The sequence below is a fragment of the Pseudophryne corroboree genome, chromosome 2 (genome assembly GCF_028390025.1).
Source record: "Pseudophryne corroboree isolate aPseCor3 chromosome 2, aPseCor3.hap2, whole genome shotgun sequence".
Taxonomy (NCBI): Eukaryota; Metazoa; Chordata; class Amphibia; order Anura; family Myobatrachidae; genus Pseudophryne; species Pseudophryne corroboree.
In genome coordinates this window covers 18819996-18842242 of record NC_086445.1, presented here as the reverse complement: position 1 = coordinate 18842242, position 22247 = coordinate 18819996, and the positions used below count along the sequence as shown (strand labels likewise).

At 55.6% G+C, this 22247-nt stretch overlaps 1 protein-coding gene across 1 annotated transcript in view; it reads left to right on the top strand.

The window, feature by feature from the left end:
• LOC134989176 (short transient receptor potential channel 2-like) overlaps positions 1 to 22247 on the top strand; it is a 47563-nt gene that overhangs the window by 10681 nt on the left and 14635 nt on the right. The window contains exons 3-7 of the mRNA XM_063950592.1: positions 16435 to 16599; positions 17605 to 17779; positions 17960 to 18160; positions 18923 to 19085; positions 19668 to 19760. Coding sequence (XP_063806662.1) covers positions 16435 to 16599; positions 17605 to 17779; positions 17960 to 18160; positions 18923 to 19085; positions 19668 to 19760 — 797 coding nt within the window. The remainder of the gene's footprint in view (positions 1 to 16434; positions 16600 to 17604; positions 17780 to 17959; positions 18161 to 18922; positions 19086 to 19667; positions 19761 to 22247) is intronic.

Sequence of the window (22247 nt, the reverse complement as noted above, 5' to 3'; positions counted from 1 at the left end):
TGAAATAAAAGAGTCATCAGATCCACAGCATTGTTCATCCTTGTCACAGAGCACCAGGTGAGGCATCCGGCATAGCTCCTTCTCACAGTGCACCAGGTGAGGCAGCCGGCATAGCTCCTTCTCACAGTGCACCAGGTGAGGCAGCCGGGTTAGGTCCTTCTCACAGAGCACCAGGTGAGGCAGCCGGGTTAGGTCCTTCTCACAGAGCACCAGGTGAGGCAGCCGGGTTAGGTCCTTCTCACAGAGCACCAGGTGAGGCAGCCGGGTTAGGTCCTTCTCACAGAGCACCAGGTGAGGCAGCCGGCATAGCTCCTTCTCACAGTGCACCAGGTGAGGCAGCCGGCATAGCTCCTTCTCACAGAGCACCAGGTGAGGCAGCCGGCATAGCTCCTTCTCACAGTGCACCAGGTGAGGCAGCCGGGTTAGGTCCTTCTCACAGAGCACCAGGTGAGGCAGCCGGGTTAGGTCCTTCTCACAGAGCACCAGGTGAGGCAGCCGGGTTAGGTCCTCACAGAGCACCAGGTGAGGCAGCCGGCATAGCTCCTTCTCACAGTGCACCAGGTGAGGCAGCCGGGTTAGGTCCTTCTCACAGAGCACCAGGTGAGACAGCCGGGTTAGGTCCTTCTCACAGAGCACCAGGTGAGGCAGCCAGGTTAGGTCCTGCTCACAGAGCACCAGGTGAGGCAGCCGGCTTAGGTCCTTCTCACAGAGCACCAGGTGAGGCAGCCGGGTTAGGTCCTTCTCACAGAGCACCAGGTGAGGCAGCCGGCATAGCTCCTTCTCACAGTGCACCAGGTGAGGCAGCCGGCATAGCTCCTTCTCACAGAGCACCAGGTGAGGCAGCCGGCATAGCTCCTTCTCACAGTGCACCAGGTGAGGCAGCCGGGTTAGGTCCTTCTCACAGAGCACCAGGTGAGGCAGCCGGGTTAGGTCCTTCTCACAGAGCACCAGGTGAGGCAGCCGGGTTAGGTCCTTCTCACAGAGCACCAGGTGAGGCAGCCGGGTTAGGTCCTTCTCACAGAGCACCAGGTGAGGCAGCCGGGTTAGGTCCTTCTCACAGAGCACCAGGTGAGGCAGCCGGGTTAGGTCCTTCTCACAGAGCACCAGGTGAGGCAGCCGGCTTAGGTCCTTCTCACAGAGCACCAGGTGAGGCAGCCGGGTTAGGTCCTCACAGAGCACCAGGTGAGGCAGCCGGCATAGCTCCTTCTCACAGTGCACCAGGTGAGGCAGCCGGGTTAGGTCCTCACAGAGCACCAGGTGAGGCAGCCGGGTTAGGTCCTTCTCACAGAGCACCAGGTGAGGCAGCCGGCATAGCTCCTTCTCACAGTGCACCAGGTGAGGGAGCCGGGTTAGGTCCTTCTCACAGAGCACCAGGTGAGACAGTCGGGTTAGATCCTTCTCACAGAGCACCAGGTGAGGCAGCCGGGTTAGGTCCTTCTCACAGAGCACCAGGTGAGGCAGCCGGCATAGCTCCTTCTCACAGTGCACCAGGTGAGGCAGCCGGGTTAGGTCCTTCTCACAGAGCACCAGGTGAGGCAGCCGGGTTAGGTCCTTCTCACAGAGCACCAGGTGAGACAGCTGGGTTAGGTCCTTCTCACAGAGCACCAGGTGAGGCAGCCGGGTTAGGTCCTTCTCACAGAGCACCAGGTGAGGCAGCCGGGTTGGCTCCTTCTCACAGTGCACCAGGTGAGGCAGCCGGGTTAGGTCCTTCTCACAGTGCACCAGGTGAGGCAGCCGGGTTAGGTCCTTCTCACAGAGCACCAGGTGAGGCAGCCGGGTTAGGTCCTTCTCACAGAGCACCAGGTGAGGCAGCCGGGTTAGGTCCTTCTCACAGAGCACCAGGTGAGGCAGCCGGGTTAGGTCCTTCTCACAGAGCACCAGGTGAGGCAGCCGGGTTAGGTCCTTCTCACAGAGCACCAGGTGAGGCAGCCGGCTTAGGTCCTTCTCACAGAGCACCAGGTGAGGCAGCCGGGTTAGGTCCTCACAGAGCACCAGGTGAGGCAGCCGGCATAGCTCCTTCTCACAGTGCACCAGGTGAGGCAGCCGGGTTAGGTCCTTCTCACAGAGCACCAGGTGAGGCAGCCGGGTTAGGTCCTTCTCACAGAGCACCAGGTGAGGCAGCTGGGTTAGGTCCTTCTCACAGAGCACCAGGTGAGGCAGCCGGGTTAGGTCCTTCTCACAGAGCACCAGGTGAGGCAGCCGGGATGGCTCCTTCTCACAGTGCACCAGGTGAGGCAGCCGGGTTAGGTCCTTCTCACAGTGCACCAGGTGAGGCAGCCGGGTTAGGTCCTTCTCACAGAGCACCAGGTGAGGCAGCCGGGTTAGGTCCTTCTCACAGAGCACCAGGTGAGGCAGCCGGGTTAGGTCCTTCTCACAGAGCACCAGGTGAGGCAGCCGGGTTAGCTCCTTCTCACAGAGCACCAGGTGAGGCAGCCGGGTTAGGTCCTTCTCACAGAGCACCAGGTGAGGCAGTCGGGTTAGGTCCTTCTCACAGAGCACCCGGTGAGGCAGCCAGCTTAGGTCCTTCTCACAGAGCACCAGGTGAGGCAGCCGGGTTAGGTCCTTCTCACAGAGCACCAGGTGAGGCAGCCGGCATAGCTCCTTCTCACAGTGCACCAGGTGAGGCAGCCGGGTTAGGTCCTTCTCACAGAGCACCAGGTGAGGCAGCCGATTTAGGTCCTTCTCACAGAGCACCAGGTGAGACAGCCGGGTTAGGTCCTTCTCACAGAGCACCAGGTGAGGCAGCCGGGTTAGGTCCTTCTCACAGAGCACCAGGTGAGGCAGCCGGCTTAGGTCCTTCTCACAGAGCACCAGGTGAGGCAGCCAGGTTAGGTCCTTCTCACAGAGCACCAGGTGAGGCATCCGGCATAGCTCCTTCTCACAGTGCACCAGGTGAGGCATCCGGCATAGCTCCTTCTCACAGTGCACCAGGTGAGGCAGCCGGCATAGCTCCTTCTCACAGTGCACCAGGTGAGGCAGCCGGGTTAGGTCCTTCTCACAGAGCACCAGGTGAGGCAGCCGGGTTAGGTCCTTCTCACAGAGCACCAGGTGAGGCAGCCGGGTTAGGTCCTTCTCACAGAGCACCAGGTGAGGCAGCCGGGTTAGGTCCTTCTCACAGAGCACCAGGTGAGGCAGCCGGCATAGCTCCTTCTCACAGTGCACCAGGTGAGGCAGCCGGCATAGCTCCTTCTCACAGAGCACCAGGTGAGGCAGCCGGCATAGCTCCTTCTCACAGTGCACCAGGTGAGGCAGCCGGGTTAGGTCCTTCTCACAGAGCACCAGGTGAGGCAGCCGGGTTAGGTCCTTCTCACAGAGCACCAGGTGAGGCAGCCGGCTTAGGTCCTTCTCACAGAGCACCAGGTGAGGCAGCCGGGTTAGGTCCTTCTCACAGAGCACCAGGTGAGGCAGCCGGCATAGCTCCTTCTCACAGTGCACCAGGTGAGGGAGCCGGCATAGCTCCTTCTCACAGAGCACCAGGTGAGGCAGCCGGCATAGCTCCTTCTCACAGTGCACCAGGTGAGGCAGCCGGGTTAGGTCCTTCTCACAGAGCACCAGGTGAGGCAGCCGGGTTAGGTCCTTCTCACAGAGCACCAGGTGAGGCAGCCGGGTTAGGTCCTTCTCACAGAGCACCAGGTGAGGCAGCCGGGTTAGGTCCTTCTCACAGAGCACCAGGTGAGGCAGCCGGGTTAGGTCCTTCTCACAGAGCACCAGGTGAGGCAGCCGGCTTAGGTCCTTCTCACAGAGCACCAGGTGAGGCAGCCGGGTTAGGTCCTCACAGAGCACCAGGTGAGGCAGCCGGCATAGCTCCTTCTCACAGTGCACCAGGTGAGGCAGCCGGGTTAGGTCCTCACAGAGCACCAGGTGAGGCAGCCGGGTTAGGTCCTTCTCACAGAGCACCAGGTGAGGCAGCCGGCATAGCTCCTTCTCACAGTGCACCAGGTGAGGGAGCCGGGTTAGGTCCTTCTCACAGAGCACCAGGTGAGACAGTCGGGTTAGATCCTTCTCACAGAGCACCAGGTGAGGCAGCCGGGTTAGGTCCTTCTCACAGAGCACCAGGTGAGGCAGCCGGCATAGCTCCTTCTCACAGTGCACCAGGTGAGGCAGCCGGGTTAGGTCCTTCTCACAGAGCACCAGGTGAGGCAGCCGGGTTAGGTCCTTCTCACAGAGCACCAGGTGAGACAGCTGGGTTAGGTCCTTCTCACAGAGCACCAGGTGAGGCAGCCGGGTTAGGTCCTTCTCACAGAGCACCAGGTGAGGCAGCCGGGTTGGCTCCTTCTCACAGTGCACCAGGTGAGGCAGCCGGGTTAGGTCCTTCTCACAGTGCACCAGGTGAGGCAGCCGGGTTAGGTCCTTCTCACAGAGCACCAGGTGAGGCAGCCGGGTTAGGTCCTTCTCACAGAGCACCAGGTGAGGCAGCCGGGTTAGGTCCTTCTCACAGAGCACCAGGTGAGGCAGCCGGCTTAGGTCCTTCTCACAGAGCACCAGGTGAGGCAGACGGGTTAGGTCCTCACAGAGCACCAGGTGAGGCAGCCGGCATAGCTCCTTCTCACAGTGCACCAGGTGAGGCAGCCGGGTTAGGTCCTTCTCACAGAGCACCAGGTGAGGCAGCCGGGTTAGGTCCTTCTCACAGAGCACCAGGTGAGGCAGCTGGGTTAGGTCCTTCTCACAGAGCACCAGGTGAGGCAGCCGGGTTAGGTCCTTCTCACAGAGCACCAGGTGAGGCAGCCGGGATGGCTCCTTCTCACAGTGCACCAGGTGAGGCAGCCGGGTTAGGTCCTTCTCACAGTGCACCAGGTGAGGCAGCCGGGTTAGGTCCTTCTCACAGAGCACCAGGTGAGGCAGCCGGGTTAGGTCCTTCTCACAGAGCACCAGGTGAGGCAGCCGGGTTAGGTCCTTCTCACAGAGCACCAGGTGAGGCAGCCGGGTTAGCTCCTTCTCACAGAGCACCAGGTGAGGCAGCCGGGTTAGGTCCTTCTCACAGAGCACCAGGTGAGGCAGTCGGGTTAGGTCCTTCTCACAGAGCACCCGGTGAGGCAGCCAGCTTAGGTCCTTCTCACAGAGCACCAGGTGAGGCAGCCGGGTTAGGTCCTTCTCACAGAGCACCAGGTGAGGCAGCCGGCATAGCTCCTTCTCACAGTGCACCAGGTGAGGCAGCCGGGTTAGGTCCTTCTCACAGAGCACCAGGTGAGGCAGCCGATTTAGGTCCTTCTCACAGAGCACCAGGTGAGACAGCCGGGTTAGGTCCTTCTCACAGAGCACCAGGTGAGGCAGCCGGGTTAGGTCCTTCTCACAGAGCACCAGGTGAGGCAGCCGGCTTAGGTCCTTCTCACAGAGTACCAGGTGAGGCAGCCAGGTTAGGTCCTTCTCACAGAGCACCAGGTGAGGCATCCGGCATAGCTCCTTCTCACAGTGCACCAGGTGAGGCATCCGGCATAGCTCCTTCTCACAGTGCACCAGGTGAGGCAGCCGGCATAGCTCCTTCTCACAGTGCACCAGGTGAGGCAGCCGGGTTAGGTCCTTCTCACAGAGCACCAGGTGAGGCAGCCGGGTTAGGTCCTTCTCACAGAGCACCAGGTGAGGCAGCCGGGTTAGGTCCTTCTCACAGAGCACCAGGTGAGGCAGCCGGGTTAGGTCCTTCTCACAGAGCACCAGGTGAGGCAGCCGGCATAGCTCTTTCTCACAGTGCACCAGGTGAGGCAGCCGGCATAGCTCCTTCTCACAGAGCACCAGGTGAGGCAGCCGGCATAGCTCCTTCTCACAGTGCACCAGGTGAGGCAGCCGGGTTAGGTCCTTCTCACAGAGCACCAGGTGAGGCAGCCGGGTTAGGTCCTTCTCACAGAGCACCAGGTGAGGCAGCCGGCTTAGGTCCTTCTCACAGAGCACCAGGTGAGGCAGCCGGGTTAGGTCCTTCTCACAGAGCACCAGGTGAGGCAGCCGGCATAGCTCCTTCTCACAGTGCACCAGGTGAGGGAGCCGGCATAGCTCCTTCTCACAGAGCACCAGGTGAGGCAGCCGGCATAGCTCCTTCTCACAGTGCACCAGGTGAGGCAGCCGGGTTAGGTCCTTCTCACAGAGCACCAGGTGAGGCAGCCGGGTTAGGTCCTTCTCACAGAGCACCAGGTGAGGCAGCCGGGTTAGGTCCTTCTCACAGAGCACCAGGTGAGGCAGCCGGGTTAGGTCCTTCTCACAGAGCACCAGGTGAGGCAGCCGGGTTAGGTCCTTCTCACAGAGCACCAGGTGAGGCAGCCGGCTTAGGTCCTTCTCACAGAGCACCAGGTGAGGCAGCCGGGTTAGGTCCTCACAGAGCACCAGGTGAGGCAGCCGGCATAGCTCCTTCTCACAGTGCACCAGGTGAGGCAGCCGGGTTAGGTCCTCACAGAGCACCAGGTGAGGCAGCCGGCATAGCTCCTTCTCACAGTGCACCAGGTGAGGGAGCCGGGTTAGGTCCTTCTCACAGAGCACCAGGTGAGACAGTCGGGTTAGATCCTTCTCACAGAGCACCAGGTGAGGCAGCCGGCTTAGGTCCTTCTCACAGAGCACCAGGTGAGGCAGACGGGTTAGGTCCTCACAGAGCACCAGGTGAGGCAGCCGGCATAGCTCCTTCTCACAGTGCACCAGGTGAGGCAGCCGGGTTAGGTCCTTCTCACAGAGCACCAGGTGAGGCAGCCGGGTTAGGTCCTTCTCACAGAGCACCAGGTGAGGCAGCTGGGTTAGGTCCTTCTCACAGAGCACCAGGTGAGGCAGCCGGGTTAGGTCCTTCTCACAGAGCACCAGGTGAGGCAGCCGGGATGGCTCCTTCTCACAGTGCACCAGGTGAGGCAGCCGGGTTAGGTCCTTCTCACAGTGCACCAGGTGAGGCAGCCGGGTTAGGTCCTTCTCACAGAGCACCAGGTGAGGCAGCCGGGTTAGGTCCTTCTCACAGAGCACCAGGTGAGGCAGCCGGGTTAGGTACTTCTCACAGAGCACCAGGTGAGGCAGCCGGGTTAGCTCCTTCTCACAGAGCACCAGGTGAGGCAGCCGGGTTAGGTCCTTCTCACAGAGCACCAGGTGAGGCAGTCGGATTAGGTCCTTCTCACAGAGCACCAGGTGAGGCAGCCAGCTTAGGTCCTTCTCACAGAGCACCAGGTGAGGCAGCCGGGTTAGGTCCTTCTCACAGAGCACCAGGTGAGGCAGCCGGCATAGCTCCTTCTCACAGTGCACCAGGTGAGGCAGCGGGGTTAGGTCCTACTCACAGAGCACCAGGTGAGGCAGCCGGCTTAGGTCCTTCTCACAGAGCACCAGGTGAGGCAGCCGGGTTAGGTCCTACTCACAGAGCACCAGGTGAGGCAGCCGGCATAGCTCCTTCTCACAGAGCACCAGGTGAGGCAGCCGGCATAGCTCCTTCTCACAGAGCACCAGGTGAGGCAGCCGGCATAGCTCCTTCGCACAGTGCACCAGGTGAGGCAGCCGGGTTAGGTCCTTCTGACAGAGCACCAGGTAAGGCAGCCAGGTTAGGTCCTCACAGAGCACCAGGTGAGGCAGCCGGGTTAGGTCCTTCTCACAGAGCACCAGGTGAGGCTGCCGGCTTAGGTCCTTCTCACAGAGCACCAGGTGAGGCAGGCGGGTTAGGTCATTCTCACAGAGCACCAGGTGAGGCAGCCGGCATAGCTCCTTCTCACAGTGCACCAGGTGAGGCAGCCGGGTTAGGTCCTTCTCACAGAGCACCAGGTGAGGCAGCCGGGTTAGGTCCTTCTCACAGAGCACCACGTGAGGCAGCCGGGTTAGGTCCTTCTCACAGAGCACCAGGTGAGGCAGCCGGGTTAGGTCCTTCTCACAGTGCACCAGGTGAGGCAGCCGGGTTAGGTCCTTCTCACAGAGCACCAGGTGAGGCAGCCGGGTTAGGTCCTTCTCACAGAGCACCAGGTGAGGCAGCCGGGTTAGGTCCTTCTCTGTGAGCACCAGGTGAGGCAGCCGGGTTAGGTCCTTCTCACAGAGCACCAGGTAAGGCAGCCGGCATAGCTCCTCACAGTGCACCAGGTGAGGCAGCCGGGTTAGGTCCTTCTCACAGAGCACCAGGTGAGGCAGCCGGGTTAGGTCCTTCTCACAGAGCACCAGGTGAGGCAGCCGGGTTAGGTCCTTCTCACAGAGCACCAGGTGAGGCAGCCGGGTTAGGTCCTTCTCACAGAGCACCAGGTGAGGCAGCCGGCTTAGGTCCTTCTCACAGAGCACCAGGTGAGGCAGCCGGGTTAGGTCCTACTCACAGAGCACCAGGTGAGGCAGCCGGCATAGCTCCTTCTCACAGTGCACCAGGTGAGGCAGCCGGCATAGCTCCTTCTCACAGAGCACCAGGTGAGGCAGATGGCATAGCTCCTTCTTAGTGCACCAGGTGAGGCAGCCGGGTTAGGTCCTTCTCACAGAGCACCAGGTAAGGCAGCCGGGTTAGGTCCTTCTCACAGAGCACCAGGTGAGGCAGCCGGGTTAGGTTCTTCTCACAGAGCACCAGGTGAGGCAGCCGGGTTAGGTCCTTCTCACAGAGCACCAGGTGAGGCAGCCGGCTTAGGTCCTTCTCACAGAGCACCAGGTGAGGCAGCCGGGTTAGGTCCTTCTCACAGAGCACCAGGTGAGGCAGCCGGCATAGCTCCTTCTCACAGTGCACCAGGTGAGGCAGCCGGGTTAGGTCCTTCTCACAGAGCACCAGGTGAGGCAGCCGGGTTAGGTCCTTCTCACAGAGCACCAGGTGAGGCAGCCGGGTTAGGTCCTTCTCACAGAGCACCAGGTGAGGCAGCCGGCATAGCTCCTTCTCACAGTGCACCAGGTGAGGCAGCCGGGTTAGGTCCTTCTCACAGAGCACCAGCTGAGGCAGCCGGGTTAGGTCCTTGTCACAGAGCACCAGGTGAGGCAGCCGGGTTAGGTCCTTCTCACAGAGCACCAGGTGAGGCAGCCGGGTTAGGTCCTTCTCACAGATCACCAGGTGAGGCAGCCGGCATAGCTCCTTCTCACAGTGCACCAGGTGAGGCAGCCGGGTTAGGTCCTTCTCACAGAGCACCAGGTGAGGCAGCCGGGTTAGGTCCTTCTCACAGAGCACCAGGTGAGGCAGCCGGCTTAGGTCCTTCTCACAGAGCACCAGGTGAGGCAGCCGGGTTAGGTCCTTCTCACAGAGCACCAGGTGAGGCATCCGGCATAGCTCCTTCTCACAGTGCACCAGGTGAGGCAGCCGGCATAGCTCCTTCTCACAGTGCACCAGGTGAGGCAGCTGGGTTAGGTCCTTCTCACATAGCACCAGGTGAGGCAGCCGGGTTAGGTCCTTCTCACAGAGCACCAGGTGAGGCAGCCGGGTTAGGTCCTTCTCACAGAGCACCAGGTGAGGCAGCCGGGTTAGGTCCTTCTCACAGAGCACCAGGTGAGGCAGTCGGCATAGCTCCTTCTCACAGTGCACCAGGTGAGGCAGCCGGGTTAGGTCCTTCTCACAGAGCACCAGATGAGGCAGCCGGGTTAGGTCCTTCTCACAGAGCACCAGATGAGGCAGCCGGGTTAGGTCCTTCTCGCAGAGCACCAGGTGAGGCAGCCGGGTTAGGTCCTTCTCACAGAGCACCAGGTGAGGCAGCCGGGTTAGGTCCTTCTCACAGAGCACCAGGTGAGGCAGCCGGGTTAGGTCCTTCTCACAGTGCACCAGGTGAGGCAGCCGGCATAGCTCCTCACAGAGCACCAGGTGAGGCAGCCGGCATAGCTCCTTCTCACAGTGCACCAGGTGAGGCAGCCGGGTTAGGTCCTTCTCACAGAGCACCAGGTGAGGCAGCCGAGTTAGGTCTTTCTCACAGAGCACCAGGTGAGGCAGCCGGGTTAGGTCCTTCTCACAGAGCACCAGGTGAGGCAGCCGGGTTAGGTCCTTCTCACAGAGCATCAGGTGAGGCAGCCGGGTTAGGTCCTTCTCACAGAGCACCAGGTGAGGCAGTCGGCATAGCTCCTTCTCACAGTGCACCAGGTGAGGCAGCCGGGTTAGGTCCTTCTCACAGAGCACCAGGTGAGGCAGCCGGGTTAGGTCCTTCTCACAGAGCACCAGGTGAGGCAGCCGGGTTAAGTCCTTCTCACAGAGCACCAGGTGAGGCATCCGGCATAGCTCCTTCTCACAGTGCACCAGGTGAGGCAGCCGGCATAGCTCCTTCTCACAGAGCACCAAGTGAGGCAGCCGGCATAGCTCCTTCTCACAGTGCACCAGGTGAGGCAGCTGGGTTAGGTCCTTCTCACAGAGCACCAGGTGAGGTAGCCGGGTTAGGTCCTTCTCACAGAGCACCAGGTGAGGCAGCCGGGTTAGGTCCTTCTCACAGAGCACCAGGTGAGGCAGCCGGGTTAGGTCCTTCTCACAGAGCACCAGGTGAGGCAGCCGGGTTAGGTCCTTCTCACAGAGCACCAGGTGAGGCAGCCGGGTTAGGTCCTTCTCACAGAGCACCAGGTGAGGCAGCCGGCATAGCTGCTTCTCACAGTGCACCAGGTGAGGCAGCCGGCTTAGCTCCTCACAGAGCACCAGGTGAGGCAGCCGGCATAGCTCCTTCTCACAGTGCACCAGGTGAGGCAGCCGGGTTAGGTCCTTCTCACAGAGCACCAGGTGAGGCAGCCGAGTTAGGTCCTTCTCACAGAGCACCAGGTGAGGCAGCCGGGTTAGGTCCTTCTCACAGAGCACCAGGTGAGGCAGCCGGGTTAGGTCCTTCTCACAGAGCACCATGTGAGGCAGCCGGGTTAGGTCATTCTCACAGAGCACCATGTGAGGCAGCCGGGTTAGGTCCTTCTCACAGAGCACCAGGTGAGGCAGCCGGGTTAGGTCCTTGTCACAGAGCACCAGGTGAGGCAGCCGGCTTAGGTCCTTCTCACAGAGCACCAGGTGAGGCAGCCGGGTTAGGTCCTTCTCACAGAGCACCAGGTGAGGCAGCCGGCATAGCTCCTCACAGTGCACCAGGTGAGGCAGCCGGGTTAGGTCCTTCTCACAGAGCACCAGGTGAGGCAGCCGGGTTAGGTCCTTCTCACAGAGCACCAGGTGAGGCAGCCGGCTTAGGTCCTTCTCACAGAGCACCAGGTGAGGCAGCCGGGTTAGGTCCTTCTCACAGAGCACCAGGTGAGGCATCCGGCATAGCTCCTTCTCACAGTGCACCAGGTGAGGCAGCCGGCATAGCTCCTTCTCACAGTGCACCAGGTGAGGCAGCTGGGTTAGGTCCTTCTCACATACCACCAGGTGAGGCAGCCGGGTTAGGTCCTTCTCACAGAGCACCAGGTGAGGCAGCCGGGTTAGGTCCTTCTCACAGAGCACCAGGTGAGGCAGCCGGGTTAGGTCCTTCTCACAGAGCACCAGGTGAGGCAGTCGGCATAGCTCCTTCTCACAGTGCACCAGGTGAGGCAGCCGGGTTAGGTCCTTCTCACAGAGCACCAGATGAGGCAGCCGGGTTAGGTCCTTCTCACAGAGCACCAGATGAGGCAGCCGGGTTAGGTCCTTCTCGCAGAGCACCAGGTGAGGCAGCCGGGTTAGGTCCTTCTCACAGAGCACCAGGTGAGGCAGCCGGGTTAGGTCCTTCTCACAGAGCACCAGGTGAGGCAGCTGGGTTAGGTCCTTCTCACAGTGCACCAGGTGAGGCAGCCGGCATAGCTCCTCACAGAGCACCAGGTGAGGCAGCCGGCATAGCTCCTTCTCACAGTGCACCAGGTGAGGCAGCCGGGTTAGGTCCTTCTCACAGAGCACCAGGTGAGGCAGCCGAGTTAGGTCTTTCTCACAGAGCACCAGGTGAGGCAGCCGGGTTAGGTCCTTCTCACAGAGCACCGGGTGAGGCAGCCGGGTTAGGTCCTTCTCACAGAGCATCAGGTGAGGCAGCCGGGTTAGGTCCTTCTCACAGAGCACCAGGTGAGGCAGTCGGCATAGCTCCTTCTCACAGTGCACCAGGTGAGGCAGCCGGGTTAGGTCCTTCTCACAGAGCACCAGGTGAGGCAGCCGGGTTAGGTCCTTCTCACAGAGCACCAGGTGAGGCAGCCGGGTTAAGTCCTTCTCACAGAGCACCAGGTGAGGCATCCGGCATAGCTCCTTCTCACAGTGCACCAGGTGAGGCAGCCGGCATAGCTCCTTCTCACAGAGCACCAAGTGAGGCAGCCGGCATAGCTCCTTCTCACAGTGCACCAGGTGAGGCAGCCGGGTTAGGTCCTTCTCACAGAGCACCAGGTGAGGCAGCCGGGTTAGGTCCTTCTCACAGAGCACCAGGTGAGGTAGCCGGGTTAGGTCCTTCTCACAGAGCACCAGGTGAGGCAGCCGGGTTAGGTCCTTCTCACAGAGCACCAGGTGAGGCAGCCGGGTTAGGTCCTTCTCACAGAGCACCAGGTGAGGCAGCCGGGTTAGGTCCTTCTCACAGAGCACCAGGTGAGGCAGCCGGCATAGCTGCTTCTCACAGTGCACCAGGTGATGCAGCCGGCTTAGCTCCTCACAGAGCACCAGGTGAGGCAGCCGGCATAGCTCCTTCTCACAGTGCACCAGGTGAGGCAGCCGGGTTAGGTCCTTCTCACAGAGCACCAGGTGAGGCAGCCGAGTTAGGTCCTTCTCACAGAGCACCAGGTGAGGCAGCCGGGTAAGGTCCTTCTCACAGAGCACCAGGTGAGGCAGCCGGGTTAGGTCCTTCTCACAGAGCACCATGTGAGGCAGCCGGGTTAGGTCATTCTCACAGAGCACCATGTGAGGCAGCCGGGTTAGGTCCTTCTCACAGAGCACCAGGTGAGGCAGCCGGGTTAGGTCCTTGTCACAGAGCACCAGGTGAGGCAGCCGGCTTAGGTCCTTCTCACAGAGCACCAGGTGAGGCAGCCGGGTTAGGTCCTTCTCACAGAGCACCAGGTGAGGCAGCCGGCATAGCTCCTCACAGTGCACCAGGTGAGGCAGCCGGGTTAGGTCCTTCTCACAGAGCACCAGGTGAGGCAGCCGGGTTAGGTCCTTCTCACAGAGCACCAGGTGAGGCAGCCGGGTTAGGTCCTTCTCACAGAGCACCAGGTGAGGCAGCCGGCATAGGTGCACTACACCGGGTATAGTGGGCAGGATAAGAGTGGGGGGTTGTAAAGCACACCACAGACATATCACAAGGGTGCAGAACTATGAGGCAGAGCCCTGTTGTTAAGACATAAGGTGGACCCTGTAAAGAGTTGGGGCCTAGCTGGCTTTACAAAGTGTTGAGACCAAAGGGGGTTGGGGGCCTAAAAGCAGCAGGGCCTTCCTGGTGCACAGTCTTAGCTGAAGGGCATAAACTGGCTCGCCTCATTCCAATTGGGGCACAGAGAATTTAGAATAGGGGTAATTTACGGACATGGGTTCAGTATGAGTTACCGATGGACGGGATGCCGGCGGTCAGTATACCGACAGCGGCATCCCATCCATCAGAATCCCAACAGGCCCCCATTAAGCCTCCTAACCCTCACCTTTTCCCTACCCCTCCCTTGTGGGTGCCTAACCCTAACCCTCCATGCTTTGTGCCTAACCCTCCCTTCCCCGCTGCCTAAATCTATCCCTACCCACTGGGTGCGTAAACCTAACCATCCCTTCTCCACTGCATAAACCTAGCCCTCCCTGCTGGGTGCCTAGCCCTAACCCTCCCTTCCCACTGCCTAAACCTAACCCTCTCCTCTGGGTGCCTAACCCTAACCATCCCCTCCCCGCTGGGTGACTAACCCTATCCCTTCCCCGCTACCTAAACCTAACCCTCCCTGCTGGATGCCGAACCCTAACCATCTCTTCCCCGCTGCCTAAACCTAGCCCTCCCCGCTGGGTGCCTAACCCTCCCTTCCCCTCTGCCTAAACCTAACCCTCCCTGCTGGTTGCCTAACCATAACCAACCCTTCCCCGCTGCCTAAACCTATCCCTCCCTGCTGGGTGCCTAACCCTATCCTTCCTTTCCCCGCTGCCTAAACCTAGCCTTCCCTGCTGGGTGCCTAACCCTAACCTCCCCTTTTTATGTGCCTAACCCTAACCTTTCTGTCCCTGGTCCCTAACCGACCAGTGGCTGCACCCTAACCCCCCCTTTTGCTGCCTAAGCCCAAACAACTCCCCCCCCCCCCCCCCCTGCGGCAGGACAGCAGCGCATCCTACTATTCGAACGATTGAGATGCTGGTTGTCTGTATTTGGACGCCAGCATTCCGCCCGGCGTGCGGTTTGTGTCCTCCATCGGGATCCCGTCATCGGTATATCAACTGCTGGGATCCCGTTCGTCGGGAAGCTAACTACTTCCCACGGACATACAGAACTTCATTCAGCTAATGTATGAAATGCATATATACCATCAGAGAGGTTACACATGTGCTAAAGACGTCAAAATGTCCCCTCACTCTCATCATTAATTGTGGCTATAAATGAGGCTAAAATGGGCAATGAATATCTATAGTATCCGTCAGATTGGTGAATGTAGGAGCAGAGGGATACCTGTGAAATGCGTTGAAGCTGTAGATGCAGAGATATAAAGGCAATGCAGCCCCTTAAATGTCCCTTATTAGGTTCCTGTGAAGTGCCCCTAAGACTAATGCGTGTTACTCTCTGGCCTGTTGTGGTCCCTATATTCAGAGTAAAGACTGAAATGCGTTGGTATGACATCATCTGCAGAGTCAGAAGGCACTGGGCCCCCAGAAGGTATAGCCCATAACTGGCTCTTATTGTGTTCCTGTGAAATGTCCCTAAATCTGACGTGTGTTACTCTCTGGCGTGTTGTGGTCCTTGCACTCAGTGTAAAGACTGTGAAATGTGTTGGTAGGACATCAGCTGTAGATGTGGAGATATAGAGGTAGTGCCCCCCCCCCCCCCTCCCCCGATGATATACCATAAATGTCCCTTATTAGGTTCCTGTGAAATGTTCCTAAGACTGATGTGTGTTACTTTCTGGCGTGTTGTGGTGCCTGTACTCAGTGTCAAGACTGTGAAATGCGTTAAAAGGACATCAGCTGTAGATGTGGAGATATAAAGGCAATGCGGCCCCCCAGATGTTATACCCATAAATGTCCCTTATTACTTTCCTGTGAAATGCCCCTAAGACTGATGTGTTACTCTCTGGCCTGTTGTGGTCCCTGTACTCAGTGTAAAGACTGTGAAATGCATTGGTAGGACATCAGCTGTAGATGTGGAGATATAGAGGTAGTTGCCCCCCCCCCCCCCCCGATGATATGCCATAAATGCCCCTTATTAGGTTTCTGTGAAATGTCCCTAAGACTGATGTGTTACTCTCAGGCCTGTTGTGGTCCCTGTACTCAGTGTAAAGACTGTGAAATGCGTTAGTAGGACATCAGCTGTAGATGTGGAGATATAAAGGCAATGCGGCCCCCCAGATGTTATACCCATAAATGCCCCTTATTACTTTCCTGTGAAATGCCCCTAAGACTGATGTGTTACTCTCAGGCCTGTTGTGGTCCCTGTACTCAGTGTAAAGACTGTGAAATGTGTTGGTAGGACATCAGCTGTAGATACGGAGATATAGAGGCAGTGGTGCTCCGGATGTTATAGCCAATAAATGTCCCTTATTAGGTTCCTGTAAAATGTCCCTAAGACTGATGTGTTACTCTCAGGCCTGTTGTGGTCCCTACACTTAGTATAAAGAATGTGAAATGCGTTAGTAGGACATCAGCTGTAGATGCAGAGATATAGAGGCGGGATCCGGTCTGAAGATCGACAGTATCTAGGTCGACAATGTTTAGGTCGACCACTATAGGTCGACAGTCAATAGGTAGACATGGATGGAAGGTCGACAGGGTTTCTAGGTTGACATGTGCTAGGTCGACAGGTCTAAAGGTCGACATGAGTTTTTCAAATTTTTTTCTTTTTTTGAATTTTTTCATACTTAACGATCCACGTGGACTACGATTGGAACGGTAAAGTGTGCCGAGCGAAGCGGTAGCGGAGCGAAGGCACCATGCGAGGGGACGCGGTGCACTAATTTGGGATCCCGGTCACTCTACGAAGAAAACAACACCATAAAAAAAAAAAACCTCATGTCAACCTTTAGACATGTCGACCTAGCACATGTCGACCTAGAAACCCTGTCGACCTTTCATCCATGTCGACCTAGTGACTGTCGACCTATAGTGGTCGACCTAAACATTGTCGACCTAGATACTGTCGATTTGATATGCCCCTCCCCCCAGACATTATAGCCCATAATTGGCTCTTATTAGGTTCCTGTGAAACATACCTAAGACTGATGTGTTACTCTCCAGTGTGTTGTTGTCCATACACTCAGTGTAAAGATTGTGAAATGCGTTAGTAGGACATCAGCTGTAGATGCGGAGATATAGAGGCAGTGGGCCCCTCCCCCCAGACATTAAAGCCCATAATTGGCTTTTATTAGGTTCCTATGAAACTTTCCTAAGACTGACGTGTTACTCTCTGACGTGTTGTGGTCCCTGTACTCAGTGTGAGACCGTCTGGGCAATGGTGCTAATGTTCTGCTTCCTTCCTCTGCCAGTTTGTGGCCCATCCCATCTGCCAGCAAGTCCTGTCCTCTATCTGGAGCGGGAAGCTGTCAGGGTGGAGGGGCAGTAATACCATCTGGAAGCTGTTCATTTCCTGTGCCATCTTCTTCACCATGCCGCTCCTGTGCCTCATCTACTGGCTGGCTCCCAAGTCCAGGGTAAGTGGTTGTTTGTACTGTATAATATATACAAGTAGTAACGTATGATGGGGTCTCGGCACTTCCAGTACTCAGACAGGGGCATGTTCAGAGGACCTTTAGTCTTCCAATATCATACAGGTCAAGACCAGAACTCTGCTGGGAATAAGCCTCACACTCCTCTTATAAAACCTTATTAAATTAAATGACAGAAATTTATTTTCCTGGGGAAGGAGAGGGCAGAGGATCGTGGAGAGAGACATGTACAGGAATTAGACAGTGAAGGTGAACTGGCCCCTGTCTGTAAGAAGAGCTTGCACATTATGCAGAAACAATGCACAAAATGGTAAGCTGCTCAATCAGATTGTGATGTCACTCAGGTGCTAAAAGGGAGGGGTAATTCTGTGTAGGAAAAACAATGTGTTCCCTAACACTTTATTAACACTTATGATTTTCCCTATCACTTTGTATATATTTTTGTATTTTAATCACACCACTTACATAGCACTTCTGTGCTTCTTATTAACCCTTATTAATTCTCACCTGTGTGCTGACCTGGGGTAGCCGACCTGTGCCGACGTTATGGGGTCCTGCACCCCGGACCCATACCTAGTATTAGGGACCCCAAGGACGGAGAAGCCTTGTCGATCGGCCTGAGGGCTTAACCCTATATCTGCAGATATACGCAACTAAGATCTCCGTATTATCTGACTATTATGTAGTAATATTTTTCACTCTGTGTGCATTAGGGAACACATTGTTTTTTCCTACACATTATGCAGAAATCCTCAATAATTACACAGACTGTGTCCTGGGTGCTGTATTCTGGTACAATGTAGAGAGTTTGGAATATAGCAACAGCAGCAACAAAATTCCATATTAATATTTATGAATGTAAGTTTGTGAAGCTCTCAGCACTTTTAACATTTTTGCAAGTTTATTTCTTTCTAATAAGTACTTTTTTCTTTGTGCGTTTGTCTGAAATTCCAAAACTCGTGTCTGAATTGACCAATGATTTCCCTCCAGGTTGGGAAAATCCTGAAGATCCCTGTGATAAAGTTCCTCTTGCACTCCGCGTCCTACCTGTGGTTCCTGATCTTCCTCTTGGTGGAATCCTTGATCATGGAGAGTAGACACGACATATATGAGGGCCGAGACCAGACCATCTGGCAGAACTCCCTACATATGATCTGGGTGGCAGGTGGGTCCACAGCAGAAGGTCCTCAACTGGGCTTCATCTCACAGAACAATGGGTTATTCATGTATTTAGGTTATTGGGGGGTGGTCTTCTCTTTTTGCACACCTACAAAGGTGACGTAGACATAGTAGTTCTGGGAAGAAGAAACCGCCTGTAATTCACACCTGTGAGATGTATCTGCAGGTTTTTTGTGGCATGAGTGCAAGGAGGTCTGGATCGAAGGGCTGCGGAGCTATTTCCTGGACTGGTGGAACTTTCTGGACATTGTGACGATCAGCATGTACCTGGCCTCCTTCTCTCTGAGAATCCTAGTGGCGGTGAAGGGTTACCTGTCCTGCAATGAAGAGCCTCAGTCAGATGTATGCTTCTACTACACCAAGGCAGGTGAGGCCCTAGTAGAGATGGTGGAGTTTTCACTCTCACACTTCGGTATCCAAAATGTTCACACATCTCGGCGCTACTGCTTCCTGATTCGCTTTGGTAAAGAGGGTATAAAATATTTACCCCTGAGTTTGGCATTACTTGAGCTGTCTTACTGTAGTTGCCCCGTAGGAACCAATTTCAGAAGTTATAATGTGGACTAACGAGAAACGATTCTAACGTAACTGTGCCTCCCATACATCAGAGCCCCGATTCCCTGATCTGACGGCAATGCCAACCCAAACCATCAATGATCGGCTATCCGTATGTGGGGCTTAATGACAGCTAGTTTGGGGAATTGGGAATATTAAATGGTCGGGATCGGCATATCGGGAATATTTTTAATATGTTTAATTTCCCCGATGGATCGCTGATCATTGATGGTCGCCATTGGTGGATCCGAGGTGCCGGTCGGATCGGGGAAATGGCTTCCTGATGTACGTGGGCCTAAAGATAGTAAAATAGAATCTCAGGTCGGCCGATAATCGGATGTCTCCAGTGTTGCGGAATGAAGGGATGTTTTTTAGCGGATACAGGTGGGAGGTGAGAATATATAAGATGGGACGGGGGAAGAGTCCACTGTTCTCTACAGCCTGCTGGACAGTTACCTGTGGAAGAGGCACCCACTGGTGTAGTGTGTAAATGGAAATCTCTTGCCAAAATATACAATGTTCACGTGAATGTGTGTGAGGTGTAAGAGCTGAGCCCAGTAACGGTCTCCCGCAGGACGTCCTGAGTGGAACACGGAGGACCCACAGTTCATCGCTGAGGTCCTGTTTGCTGTGACCAGTATGCTCAGCTTCACACGCCTGGCCTATATCCTCCCAGCACACGAGACCCTCGGGACCCTGCAGATATCCATCGGGAAGATGATTGATGACATGATACGGTGAGGAGCAGAGAGCCACGGAACTTACTGACTAGTAGTGGTTAGAAAGGGTGGTAATAGCAGGTGTGCCCAGGGGTGGGGGCTAAGCACATGGGTCTTTCCCGGGGGCCAGGCAATGGGGGCTGTTCAAGGCTCCAGCCCTACTGGCCATAAAGATATAATGTACAGCCCCTTTATCCTGATACTCTCTGAGCCCCTGCCATTGGCTACCGTCACTCTCCAGTATGGATCCAGGAGGAAATATAACAGTGATCCCCAGATTACTGGGATGATAACGAGTAATGTAACAAACGGGCAATATCAGCAATTGCTCATAATGACCGTTTCTGGCAGATTTCATAATTAACTCAAGCCCTGGATGGAGATAAAGTAGCAGCCAATCAGCTCCTAACTGTCATTTTTCAAACACAGCCGGTGACATGGCAGCTAAGAGCTGATTGGCTGCTACTTTATCACCATGCAATGTATCACTCTCCAAGGCTTGATAAATATGAATGATACTAGTATTAGTGAGTAGTCATGTGACTGATCGTTACTGCTGATACTAATGACAAGTAACACCACTATGTCTCCTGTTACCAGGTTCATGTTTATTCTCATGATAATCCTTACCGCCTTCCTGTGCGGCCTCAACAACGTCTACGTCAACTACAGCGACTCCGACAAGCTGGGAAAGTACGTGGCTCCTCCCCCACGACAAGTACTAAGGACGCCGCTAATCAGAACAATTATAACTAACTCTGCAAAAGCGTTGTAGTGGGCGGCTTCAGGGCATCATTCTTGTAACACTTAATGTAACACTTAACATTGCTTTTTACTTATATAACACTATTTAACACCTTCATTGTTATTATTTCTCACCTATGTAACGCTTCTAGCACTCGGCTGCTACTTCTTATTAATGTAACACCTTCGAACACACAAAGGGTGAGATTCAAACGATATATCACGCCCAATTTCCTTTCTAAAATGATCTCCGTTATCGTGCATATTGCGCTCATAGTAATCAGGTTTAGCTGTGTAAAGGGTTGGGTGCCTCGCTACTCCAGGGGTAGCGAGACGAACTAATGATACAACGTCCCTGAGGGCAGAAACAGAACAAGTGTGTTAAGGGGTGAAAAGAATTGAATCCCGCCCAAACTGCTACTTCTTACTCATGTGATGACTTGGGGCAGTTGGGTTGTGCCGGCCCAGGAGGTCCCACGCGCTCTGGACTTGACCCTTAGAAATGTTAGGGACCCACCTAATGAGGTCACCTGGTCGCGGTGGGTAGGCCCATATTTTTGGCCAAAATTATGCCAAATTGTAGAGTGTATTATAATTGTTCTGCTTAGCGGTGTTTAGTACTTAGAGTGTGCTCCTGCATTCTCTCTTTTTCTGTGTGGCACACTCATTAGTATCAGGAATAGAGGGAGAGGCGGGACGGGAGGATGTAATAGACTTGGTGTTCAGCAGACTCAGCAGGCTATAGCTCAGTGTCAGTCTGCAGCAGGACAGCAAATTTACTTTTCTCTTACGTCCTAGAGGATGCTGGGGACTCCGTAAGGACCATGGGGTATAGACGGGCTCCGCAGGAGATAGGGCACCTAAAAAGAACTTTGACTATGGGTGTGCACTGGCTCCTCCCTCTATGCCCCTCCTCCAGACCTCAGTTAGATCTTGTGCCCAGAGGAGAATGGGTGCACTGCAGAGAGCTCTCCAGAGTTTTCTGTGGAAAAATAATTTTGTTAGGTGTTTTATTTTCAGGGAGTCCTGTTGGCAACAGGCTCCCTGCATCGTGGGACCGAGGAGAGAGAAGCAGAGCTGGCTTGTCAAGTTGGGCACTGCTTCTAAGGCTACTGGACACCATTAGCTCCAGAGGGAGTCGGAACACAGGTCTCACCTGGGGTTCGTCCCGGAGCCGCGCCGCCGTCTTCCTCACAGATGCCGAAGATAGAAGCTGGATAGAGAAGGCAGAAGACATCTTAGGCGGCAGAAGACATCAGATCTTCATGAGGTAAGGCTGCGCGCCATTGCTCCCAGTCACACACACACAGAGCAGCACTGAAGGGTGCAGGGCGAAGAAGAAGGGGGGGGCGCCCTGGGCAGCAATAAACCTCACATTTTGGCACAAACAGTGGGATTAGACTGCGGAGGCATTAAATCTATGATCCTCCGCCATTTTATTGAAAAATCACTGGGACCGAAGCCCGCCGTCGGGTGGACGGGGATTGATCCTCAGCACTAACCAGCGCCATTTTCTCCACAGAAGCTGCATGAGGAAAACGCTGGCTCCCTGGTCTCTCCCCTGCTGAACACAGGCTGGAAAAAAGAGGAGGGGGGCACATTAGCGACGCAATGAGTGGGAATTGGCATAATATATATATAAAAAAAGCGCTATCTGGACATATATTTTTTCCAGTGTTGTTAAGCGCTGGTGTGTGCTGGCATACTCTTTCTCTGTCTCTCCTTAGGACCTGGTTGGGGTTTTGTCCCCTTATAGGTTAATCCTTGTGTGTGTGGGGTGTCGGTACGTGTGTGTCGACATGTCTGAGGCGGAAGGCTTCTCCAAGGAGAGGTGGAGCAAATGAGTGGTGTGTCCCCGTCGGTTGTGCCGACTCCAGATTGGATGGACATGTGGCATACGTTGAATGCAAGTGTGGCATCTTTACATAAAAGGCTTGATAAGGCTGGTTTAGGGGGGACATCAGGCGGTCAATCCTCAGATTGGAACGACTCACAGGGCCCGTCGGGGTCTCAAAAGCGTCCCTTAACACAAGACACTACTACCGACACGGATTCTGATTCCAGTGTCGACTATGACGAAGTAAAATTGCACCCTAGGGTGACTAAAACCATTCAGTATATGATTGTGGCAATAAGGGATGTGTTGCATATTGTGGATGAACCCTCGGTCCCCGACACAAGGGTACACATGTTTAAGGAAAAGAAACAGATTATTAACTTTCCCACATCTCATGAATTAAATGAATTCTTTGGAAAAGCTTGGGAGACTCCGGATAAGAGACCGCAGATCCCCAAAAGAATTTATATGGCATACCCTTTCCCTAAGCAGGACAGGGAGATTTGGGAATCACCTCCCACTGTGGACAAGGCCCTGACGTGCCTGTCCAAGAAAGTGGCGCTACCGTCTCCTGACACAGCGGCCCTTAAGGACCCTGC